The sequence below is a fragment of the Dipodomys spectabilis genome, unplaced genomic scaffold (genome assembly GCF_019054845.1).
Source record: "Dipodomys spectabilis isolate Male_0828 unplaced genomic scaffold, ASM1905484v1 ptg000125l, whole genome shotgun sequence".
NCBI lineage: Eukaryota > Metazoa > Chordata > Mammalia > Rodentia > Heteromyidae > Dipodomys > Dipodomys spectabilis.
The window spans coordinates 12,245,463-12,256,537 of NW_024870802.1; the positions used below are offsets into that span (position 1 = coordinate 12,245,463).

The 11,075-nt window shown below is 52.1% G+C and overlaps 1 protein-coding gene across 1 annotated transcript; it reads right to left on the reverse strand.

Annotated features, from left to right (window-relative positions):
* Positions 1-502: 502 nt before the first annotated feature.
* Positions 503-7,523, reverse strand: Tlx1 (T cell leukemia homeobox 1). The gene is made up of 3 exons (XM_042689638.1): positions 6,191-7,523; positions 3,818-4,019; positions 503-1,560 (listed from the first exon to the last, which is right to left on the reverse strand). The coding sequence occupies exons 1-3, from the start codon at positions 6,756-6,758 to the stop codon at positions 1,338-1,340; spliced, it is 993 nt and encodes a 330-aa protein (XP_042545572.1). The 5' UTR covers positions 6,759-7,523; the 3' UTR covers positions 503-1,337.
* Between the last annotated feature and the right edge of the window lie 3,552 nt (positions 7,524-11,075).

The following is an 11,075-nucleotide window of genomic DNA, read 5'->3' on the forward strand; positions in this document are numbered from 1 at the left end:
CACAGAGACTTTCTTGCCTAGGCTGGCTTCGGAACCAAGATCCTCAGATTTCAGCCTCCTGAGTAGCTAGGATTACAGATGTGAGCCCTGAGTCACCAGTGCCCGATGATACTTTCAATTTGCAATTTAAGCAGAAACAATCATTTATAAGAATTGTAAACGTAAGTACACACTTAAACATTATTACAAATGTTCACCATCAGTAATATCTCAATTATTCACACTACCATAAACATACATACACATACACACACAACCCTCACAGCCAACAACATCCATCCACAAGCTTTCAAACACTCGCAATCCCAGGAGATCCTGCCTTTCCACAGCTCTGCCTTCTTTGTGCCTGTCTTCTTTTTTTTTTTTTTCCCCTCCAGAGTCCACAGGCCCTGCCTACCCATTTGCCCCTCCAGCTCAGGTAACCAAGGCTGCTCCGGAAACTCCAACTTATAATAAACCCAAGTACCCACAAGACATTGGGCGAGGAGCAGACAGCCCTGACTCCAGATCTGGAGAGTTTTATTTTTTTTCCACATAAATTACACAAGCACTTTATAAAATGGTTACACAGAAAACACCTTATAAGTGCATAACTTAAACTCTCCCTACAAACAGAATTTGGAGACACGAGTTGAGTTTGTGTGGAAACCTGGCTGTGTGTATCTGGATATGGCTGGGATGCATGGTGTGAAGCTAGCAGGCCAAGTGAGGCTGTTATGTGTGGGATGGTGTGTCACAGTGTGGCCTTGGCCTTTGTGAGTAGGGGGCAGGCCATGCTGTTCAGAATGAATCTGGGTCACCCTTGGCCTGTGTTTAATGGTGAGGTGCGTGCCATTCTGCCCTGGGTCCCTGTGCACAGCCCTGGGAATGGTCTGAAGGGACAGAACCATTACCTCTGTGTGGTCTTACCGGTGTCCATGTGTATAATGAGGAGCAGGAATAGAGTGGAGTTTCCCAGAAAAAGTTTAGATGGCATCCCTGGGGATCCCAGAAGCTCTTCTACCCTCCCCCCCACCTCCCTGGTCTCTCTCTGGGTCCCATGTTAAAATCAAAATAAAATGAAATCGAGGAAACTGAGAGGACTCTGAACAGTTCTGGTGGATGTGGCATCACATAGGCTTCTGGGAAGGGGCCAAGTACCCCGGTCCCCAGTGCGCCTTTCTCCTTTTCCATGGAAAACAGAATAATGTCCGCAGAGCATGGGGGGCATCGACAATGTTTCCATCCCCCTTGAGGCCTCTGCTCAAGGCAGCTGGGAGAGGAGGGGAGAGGCCTGGTTTCCAGGCCTCAGTAGCCCCTCACCAGGCCTGGGGTCCTGCAGGATGACACAGGTCGGCTTACTCGCAGGCAGATGCCACCGATGTAACGCTGGTGATTTTGGTGGAGTCATCAGACCATGGCTGCAGATTCTGCAGGGCAAAGAGTGAGGAGTTGTGTACGCACAGTGGGTCCGCAGGCAGCGGCTGCGCCAGGCTCTTCTGGAAGGCCTCTTGCTGTAGCTGTAGAAGGATGCGATTCGCCTGCTGCCTCTCAGCCTCACGCTCCTCCGCGGTCTGTCGCCTGCACCGGGAACAAGCTGTTACCCGCCAGGACACCGACCCGGCTCCCGCGCATGCTCCAGGCAGATTGCCTCCACATAGGAACACTGGCTGCTTTCTGCAGCCTTGGGTCCAGTGTGGACCCTTTAACTCATTCCCTCCTCCTGGGGAACCTGATTTGGACAAAGATAGGAGACCTCAAAAATGAAGTAAGTATCCCAGAGGAGCAATGGGAAAAACTCACCAGGCCCAAATTACCTGGCCACCACCCCTACCCAGTAGCGCTGCTGGGAGCTTAGGCTGACCTGCCACCTCTCCTCAGCCTGGATGGAGATCGGATAGATGCTGCCCCAAGCCTAGGGCACAAAAGCTAGGGTCAGCAGATATATCTCCTTTCTCTCTGGGAATCTCTCCCAGGCCTCAGATCTCCAGAGCCAAGCCTGTGCCCCAATGGGGCTCTCTCCAGACCCACCAGCTTCCTCTAAGGCCGTCTTGGGAGGCGATGACTCACTTATTCCATTTAATGCAGCCCCTCCACCCTGTCAATTGAGATCAAACGTCTGTCTCTAAGGTGGACAGATCTAATGGGAGTCCCCGGGGCCTCCAGAAGCAATTTGTAGGCGATCGATGAAGCCGTGCAAATCCTGGGAGGGCCTCTTCCAGCGGCTGCCGCCTGCCTGCTCTGCTCGCCTATCCGCAGGCCCCCCTCTTGTGTGTCTCTACCTCTCATCTTCCCTCGGTGCCCGGCAAGTCACGCTGCCCCTGAATGGTTCTCTTAACTTCAAGCTCCCAGTCTCAGCTCTCCTTTTCTCCACCTCCCACCTCCCTTCTCTATTAATTAAGGGAAAGTATTTGAAACGAAAACGGTGGCTTGAACCATCCAATCTTGTCTTTTATTATGCATAAGATTTCTCCAGTCTACCTGTTTTTCCTCCTTTCCCCTCCTCCAGGAAGGGGGGAATCTTTGTCCTGCCCTTTTGTGTTTCAGTTTCTCTTCGGCAGCTTAGAGGTGGAGGTCCTGTGGGGGTTCCTCCCCTCCCCTAGGCTGCAACCCGTAGTAGGCTTTGAAAATACCAGCGACCCCTCCCAGCAAGCCTACGCTCCCTCTTTTACTATTTTTTTTCTAGGGGGCCCCCCAAAGCTGTTGCATTCCCCACCCCTTCCCCAGCCATAGGAATGTTGGGGAGGGGGCCTTAGACTCACAGGCCTGGTTTCCTTTGTGGCCCCCAAGGCGGAATCCCAGGCAGATTCCTTGCCTTCATTCAGAAAAAGAGGAAACTCCAATTCCTTCCTCCCGCCCCAGGCCCGCCCTGCTCGGCGCCTCTGACTTTGTCCAGACTTTAGCGCTTCCCCTACCAGGGGCCTGGGTGAGGGAGAAAGTCCCTACTGCTTGTGTGTGACACCAGAGTACGGGCTACATATAGGACGGCACACGCAGGGGTGCGAGAAGGTGTACTTAAAGAAAGTGCCAGTTTGTATAGAGAATAAGACTGGAACAAGTGTGTGGGATCCTTAATGTTTGGGAGGGCAGGAAAAAAGAAGTAAACGAAAACTAGAGAGGCTGAAGTATCTTATGTGAATCTTGTTTTTTTTTAATGAGTGTGTTGTAAGTGTAGTTGCGGGTGTGTCAGGAGAAGGGAAAAAGTCTCTCACGAACACCCATCTGCTCCTAATTGATCCCCCTTTCAGTGGGACCCAAGAAACCTCGCCACAGCCGGCGCGGATTGATTTTTGCCCCTGCAGGGTGAAGGACCGCTGCGCAGAGGCCGGGCGCCTGGGGAAGCAGCAGTGGGACCAGCCCCGGGCCTGGGGGTGGGCACCGTCTGCCAGGAGTCCGGCTGGAGCGCAGAAACAAAGCGCGGGCCATTCTGTGTCTGCGGTGCAGGGACGAGAGGGGGTTCGCCCCAGTGAAAGGGAGTTTGCACAGACAGCAAGCCCTTAACTATTCAGTGAATAAGCCCAGAACTCCGGATTGTACAATTGTCCTAACACGCCTGTTTGGCCAAGGGTCGTAGATCAGCGGCATCCACACCGGCACACTACACACAACGTGCTGTTCTACGGAAACCCTGAAGCCGGCCTCTCCAGCCCCACCGAACTATTGGCTTGGACGGCTTTTGGTTTCCCTGAAAACCTTGCAGAAGCACGCTCCTTTGAACCCACGAGAAAGCAGCCAGCGGAGGGAATGTGTGCATCCGGACCGAGGGCCGGTGGAGAGCGACCCGAGACTGTGCCCCGGGGCGGGCGGGCGGGCGGGCGGGCGGGCCCGGCGTGCTCACCTCCACTTCGTCCGCCGGTTCTGGAACCACGTCTTGACCTGCGCGTCGGTCATTTTGAGCGCTTTAGCCAGGGCAGCGCGCTCCGCGGAGGCCAAGTACTTCTGGCGGTGGAAACGCTTCTCCAGCTCACAGATCTGCAGGCGTGTGAAGGACGTGCGTGGCTTCTTCTTCTTGGGGGGCGTCCGATTCTGATAGGGGTGACCTATACGGCGTGTTACAGTGAAGGGTGAGAGGGCCACTGGAGCGGGAGACAGACAGACGGCAGAGGCAAGCGGCAGAGCGTCAGGAGGCGTCCCAGGCCGGACTACCCGCGAATGAACGAGCGCGGGGGCTGCACCCCCAAAAGCAAGGCCGTGATCCCTCCCCTTAGCCCCTCAGTTCCAAGGCCCGCAGCAGAAAGAGCTCCCGCCCGCCAGGCCGACGCCACTCCAGCCGCGTGACAGCCCTCACAGCGGAGGTCTCACTAGCCCTGGGCTTTCTAACTGCCTCCTAGCTGCCAGAGCTCTCCACGTCCTGGGAGAGGGGCAGTGAAAGGCATCTAACCATTGCACCACCACAGCCTTGGGGCCTAGGCTCTGAAGGGAGGGTCAACAATAGGAGGCAGAGGGTAATCAAAGCCCCTGAGTGGTTCCAGACCTGAGATCCTATCACAGCCCCATACCTACACAACACACATGGACACAAACTTACAGATCCGACTCTCCAGGCTGGCAGGCACACCTAGACAAACACAAGCACACAGGACACAAGGCAAAAGAAGGCTACACACTTACACTCCCTTAGAACCTAATTCAGGCCCAACACATGAGTAGGATTGGCTGTAGCTCTGGGTAGGCCCTGTGTAGGTACCTTTGAGATATATACACACATACATAGATATGGGTATATATATGCACACATGCACATATATGTATATATACATATGTATACACATATACACTGCCCCAGGCACCAGGAGTGTTTATTTATTTCATTTCATTTATTTATCTGACAGAGCATGTCAAGAGTAGTCTGGCCTAGGCAGGAGAGATGGATCTAGGCACCCACACCTTGCCTCCTCAGGCCTGAGAGGACTTGGGTTGGGGCATGGAGCCCCTAAAGTGAGAGAAAGCCCTTTCAGGAAGTCCACCTTGAGCAGCCGCTCTGCCTCTGTTGAGCTCCAGTCTCATTTCAGTATGGTCTCAGAGCCTGATCAGAGTCTCCGGGCACAGTCTCTCGGCCATGTTGCCTAGAACTGGAGCAGAGGACCTGAGGGTTGCCCAGCCTGGTCTAGTCCTAAGCTGTGCCTCCCATGCATGCAGGAACACACATGAACACACACACACACACACCTTTTGGAACTTGTGTGTCTTGCTGTGGGAGTCCAATCCTAGCCAGAAAGGGCCTGTAACCTGCCTCACCTCTGTGGGGCACAGAGGCGAACCCCAGCTCGGTTAGCAGCAGTTACGCTGCCGGGTGTGGGGGCTTGGAAGGCGGAGTGTATGGCCGTTTCAAATTTGATGAGCAACCAGGGGAGTGCGAAGTGAGGGGTGGGGGGAAGATGTGTGCCTGGACTGAAGCTGAGTTGGGGAGCAAGCGGGAAGCCTGAGCAAAGGAAGCCGCAGGGAGAGAAGGAGCTGAGAGGGTCTCAGCCAGCCGCCCTGGAGTGCACTACAGCCCCGCAGTTGTCCCAACCACCGATCGGTTTTCCGCCAGGGGTACATTATTCATGCCAGGAAAACTGGGCTGCGTCTGGGAGAAGGACACTGAGACTGAATAGAGTAAGCTGTCCCGGGCGCGCGGCTCAGCCCTGTGCTGCTACCGGCCCAGAGGAAGCCAGCAGTCGGGGAAGAAGGACCTCAGAGCTCTCTTTCTCTACCTGGGCTGTTGCTGGGCCTGGTAGGACTGTGGGCATCAGAGTTACGGCGCCCAAGTGTGTGTAAGAAAACCTGTTCTTTTCTTGTATCTGATTCTGAGCATCTCCACCTCAATAAGAAAACGGCGGATGGGATAGAAGAAAAAAAGAAACACATTTTGCTCACATCGCAATGCTTTTTGAGAACCCCACAAAGCCTCAGATGTCCATGGAAGGTAGCCCTGAATCTACAGCCCTCTTCTTCCCTCGGCCTGACTGGGCCTGAGGTCCCTAGAGGAGATCAAGGATCGCTTCTCTGAACAGGGGTCCGGGAGAAGAGACGGAGGGACACAGAACTCTCTGAGCATAGCTATTCTCGGAGCACACAGCCAGCCCGGCGGCTGAACTTGGCGGGGAAGCACGGAGGTGCGCCGAGCCACCTGGGTCTCAGAAGGGACTGGGGGGCACACCAAGCGGGAGAGGGGTAGCGCAGAGCCCGAGCCGCGGCCAGGCGCGGCGCGCGCGCGGGCCGGACTCACCTGTGAACCTGTCCTTTGTGTATCTGCGGTTACTCTCCATCCAGGGAAAGGTGAGGCCGGTAAGGTTGTTGACGCCCGGCACGGCAGGTACCGAGGGCACAGTGGGCAAGCCGGTGGCTAAGGGCTGGGGGTGGGCCACCGCTCCCGCTAGCGGCCTGTGCGCGGGCACCCGGATCACCCCCGCCGCGCTCAGCGCACCCCCGCCGCCTCCGCCCCCGCCGCCTCCGCCACCACCGGGACCGGGGCCGCCCGCCAAGGCCATGTTCACGTTGTAGGAGCCTGCCAGTGGGCCCATACTGCAGGCGCCGCCGCCGCCGCCCGCCGGGCCGCCGGGGCCGCCAGCGCTATAGGCTCCCGCGCTCCCGGCCCCAGCCCCGGCCGCCGAACCTCCGCCACCGTAAGTGTAGGCGCCTCCGACCAAACAGCCAAGGCCGTATTCTCCGTCCTGGAGGCGCGAGGCGGGTCCCATGCAGCCGCCTTGGTCCGGGCTGTTGAGGATCTGATCAATGCCGAAGCTGATGGGCTCCGCGTGGCCGGGGTGGAGGTGGTGTGGACCCAGGTGCTCCATGCTGGCTGGGGGGCCCCGGACCCCCGCGGGGGGGGCCCGGGCGGCGGCGCCGGTCCGCGATGGACTACTGGGGGTAAGCGAGCAGAGGCGCCGAGGCGACAGCGGCTCCCGGCTACGCTGAGACTTGGAGGCGAAGTGCGCAGAAGGGCTCAAGTAGGGGGAGGGGAGGGGAGGAAGAGAAGGGGTGCAGTATTCTTTCCCTCTCTGGCTTCTCTTTCCACTCTCCTGCTGCTGGTTTGCTGTTGACTCTGGGACATCAATCACCGGGCGAAAAAGCCCTGAGCGAGGGAGCCTCGTCGTTTCGGCCGGGTCTCTCCATTGGCTGTGCACAGAGAGGAGCGGGGTGAATGACAGCGCGGGGGAGGGGAAGGGAGGGGAGAGGGAGGGAGGCTAGGAGCCCAGACAGATGCACGAGCCAGAGACAGAGGGACAGAGACCAAGGATAGGAGTAGTTCCTGCAGAGAGAAGATGGAACGAAGAAGAAAGGCTTAAAAGAAGAAAAAGAACTCGAAGCAGCCATTCCCAGAGCTGGACCGAAGGAGGAAAGAGGGCCCTTTCAGTCCTCCCCACCCCCCTACACTCCCCACTTCCTGTCTGGCAGGAGCTGCCCCTCACAATGAACTGGGGCAAAGGAGTCCACCCCTGGATGCCTCTGGGGACCTGGTGTCCTGCCCAACTGGAGAATCTCCCCAAGGGCTCAGCTGGGAGACACCTATCACTCAACTAGGCGATTTACTTCAACTTCAAGTCCAGCTTGTTAGAAGGTATGGAGCCCAGGTCCCCGAGGCAGGCTGGTGAGTTCAGGCTTGTCCCTAAAACAGGGCCTATGAACAAAAATCAGCAGCCACTCCACCTCAGCCTCTTTGGAGGAATTAAGAAAGGCTTCCTTCTTAGGCACAAGTTATGAGAACTGGTTAGGGGTTTGCTGCTAGGATGCATATTCCTCAAGATATGTCCTTTTCCTTTTAGATGAAAAGATGCCTCCAGAAGCCGTTCAGTCTTACAGTGTCTGAATGAATCTAAGCGATTTGCTTTCCACCTAGTAACTAGCAGGACAGCTTTCTTTTTTTTTTCCAGGCAAAAAGCCTTTGAACTGCCTGGAGGGGAAGTAGTTATTTTATCATTTTGGAATCTTGGGAAGGAGGCCTAGGGGCTTAAGGAATGGAGAGGGGTGGGGCATGTAGGCTAGGATCTGGGAAGTACACTCAGGACAAATTTAGGCCTTTTCAAAGTTTTGCCTGTGACTGCCTGGCTGAGAGCCCGAGTGAAAAGGAGGAAACTCCCTTTTTCTGCTTCCTCTCTTTGGCCTCTCCTGTAAGGAAAGGTCTGCCCCCCCAGGAGACAAACTCAGAGAAAGGCATGGGTTACTGATGAAAGGTCTATTGCAGGTCAGTTTCAGATCCTACAATATGGGAAGGCCTGTTTCTACCAGACAAGATGCTAGAATGTGAAGACAGCTCGAATTCTACTTATCAAATCTCATCTATTTGTTTTAGCCATGTCTATCATTTCCACTTGAAGAGATCTTCTTCAAGTCAGGAAGTAGCTGACTCATCTCCCTGCCCCCCCATACAGCCCAAACCAATAAAATATGCTCATCTTGAGTGAATAAATGAATGGCTTCAGCAAATATTTGAGTACTTACTTGGTGTCTGACATTATTCTAAGAAATGAGGGCATAGCAAAACAAATCTCCTGACCTCATAAAGCTTATATTCAATAGAGAAGGTCAGACAATAAACAAAGAAGCAGATACAACAAGCCAGAAGTAAGTAAATACTTGGAGAACTATGAAAATTGTACATTAATTCTTTGGGATAAGTACTATCCCAATTTTACAGATGGGAAGACACCAAAATTCAGAGCTTATGGTTTAGTACAGCCCAATTGGAGGAGTTAGACTGGGCTTACCTTTGTGGGTTAGCCTGGAAGTTTGGCTGCTGGATGAAAACTCATCAACATGGAGAAAATCTTGATCTCTATCCAAGAGGACCAAGGCCCACTCAAGACAAAGCCAGATATGAAGTTAGTAGTTGATAGTAAAAAAAAAAAAAGCAACAAAACTGAGCAACACCACGAGGACAGAACTCTATTTCTGCACCAGTTCTCTCCTTCTCCCCAAATCCAGAGACCCAGAAGGTCCCATAATTTACTTTGGAAGTTGTGTGAACCTAGGTGAGACAGAAAATTTCTTATCTTGAGGAACTAAAGCAGATATAGATATAAATATTTACTGAATAACTACTATGTGACAGGTACTGCATCACATCAAATTTAAAACTCGTAACAAGCCTGTGAAGTTACTAGATGTGTTCCAAAATTCATAATTAATAAAATAGAAATGAATGTTCATGGCAATATTATTCATTACAATCAATAAATATAGAGATCTCAGATATCCATCAACTAATAAATGGAATGAATAAACAGAATGGAACATTATTCAGCAATCAAAAGAAGTGCTGCTCATACTACTATAAAGATGAAGTTAGGAAACATGCTAAGTGAAAGAAATAAAACATAGAAGGTCACATATTATATTATTCCATTTATATGAAATAGGCAAGATAGATGAGCCCATAGAGACAGAAAGTAGATTTGTGGTTGTCAGTGGCTGGATGTTGAGAGCAATGAGAAATGTCTGCTAATGGGCACCAAGTTTCTTTTCGGAATGGTTAAAATAGTCTGTTTTAGGGAGTGGTGATGGTTGCACAACTTTGTGAATATACTAAAACCCACCAGTGTACATTTTAAAGGACAAGATACAGTGGTTCATGTGTTATATGCCTTAAAAGACGAAAATTGAGACTTAAGGAGGTGAATGAAGTTGTCCAGAGTCCTACAGACAGCGATTATTCTGGGAATCCAATACAGAATTATTTTTCCTGTATGAGCTGAAAAAGAGGGAAAGGTGCACTGCAGCATTAGCATAAACACTTTCTGCCTGCTGTGGTTAACATCTTATTTTTCCCAGTTATCTCCATAACAGCTTTTCTTTACTACGCTGTCCCTTGCAGAAACCAATTGAGTGTTCCTAACCACTCCCCCCTTCCTCCCTTCACTGCTTCAGAGATATACCTTTCCAGTGCCATGGCTTTCCAGCTCTGCCTCATCCAGTCTTTTAAGCATCTGTCTTACACACCTCTCCAATTCTGCAGATTTGGCACCCATCATCCAGGAGACCTGGGAAGAGTCTTTACTCTAACTGCTCAGTCGAAGATTGGAAGAAGTTATAGCTGCCTAATGGGACACTAAAATTGTCCATGTCTTATCCAAATCCCACAACAACTCAGAGATAGTCTGGCTTGCCCTTGCCCTTCCCCAGCCTCTCTCCAGTTACAAATCTGCTTGTATCCCAATCCAGTTCTGCTAAGGTACTAAGACTTGACCTCCCTGGCAATTTGTCCTCCAGTAGTGTGGTTGCTGAGAGTCTGGGCATCCCTTTAAGTCTCACCTAGAAAGACTAGGCTAGAGGGTCAGGATCCCTCCCTCCCACCCACACATACTGCTGCTCTTTGCAGTATTACCTGAGCACCAAGCTGCAGATTGGAAAGTTTTCATAGGAATGATATTGACACAGAGCTCATATTTTATGTTTCTACTGGACTAGCCCTGTTAGGGAAGAGGAGGGGAAGAAAGACATTAGGACTCACAAAGCACCTGAGATGGCCCAAGTGCCTTCAAGCACAATAATTACCTTGTCTTTCACCCTTTGATATTTTCGTGGTATGTTTTTTTATGTTTCCCTCCACTTTGCAGATGAAAAAATGGAGGCACTAAAAGTTTGGAAGTGGTGGTGGGAGCCTGGACTCTTAACACTACTTTCAGACTCAACTCAGGATGAGTTGCTCCTATATGGAATACACATATACCTAGGGAAGTTGCAGACTTTTCTCTCTAGTCCTGTAGCCACCTGGCAATCTCCCTCCCAGCACCATCTTCTGGCCTACAGAATTAAAACACACACACACACACACATACACACATACACACATGTAACTTCCAATTAAAAGGAGAGCAGCTGGGGCTGAGGCTAGGGCTGGGGGAGAGGCAGACAGGAAGGGAGCCCTAGGGGGAGGCCTCTTTGGATCCCACATAGCTCCCTCCCCGCTCTGGGAGAGACCCCAAGGCCAAGGGTTGTCCTTTAGCTTAGGGGTATATGTGGTAAGTTAATTACTTTGTGTTTGTGGGACTGTGTGTCTAGAAGGGGAGGCCGAATGTGAAAGCTTGTGTGACAGTGAGGGTTGAGAAGGCTGTGCAGATGTCTTTAAAGGAATAATTGTTAAATTTATTTTATAAATATTTATTAAGAGTCTA

What these genes read in the sequence shown, in the direction of transcription:
- Tlx1 (XM_042689638.1), bottom strand. Translation starts at nt 6,758, where the DNA reads ATGGAGCACCTGGGTCCACACCACCTCCACCCCGGCCACGCGGAGCCC. An exon ending in CACAAAGGACAGGTTCACAG is followed by an intron (nt 4,020 to 6,190) that starts GTGAGTCCGGCC and finishes CACGCCGTATAG; the next exon opens with GTCACCCCTATCAGAATCGG. An exon ending in AACCGGCGGACGAAGTGGAG is followed by an intron (nt 1,561 to 3,817) that starts GTGAGCACGCCG and finishes TTCCCGGTGCAG; the next exon opens with GCGACAGACCGCGGAGGAGC.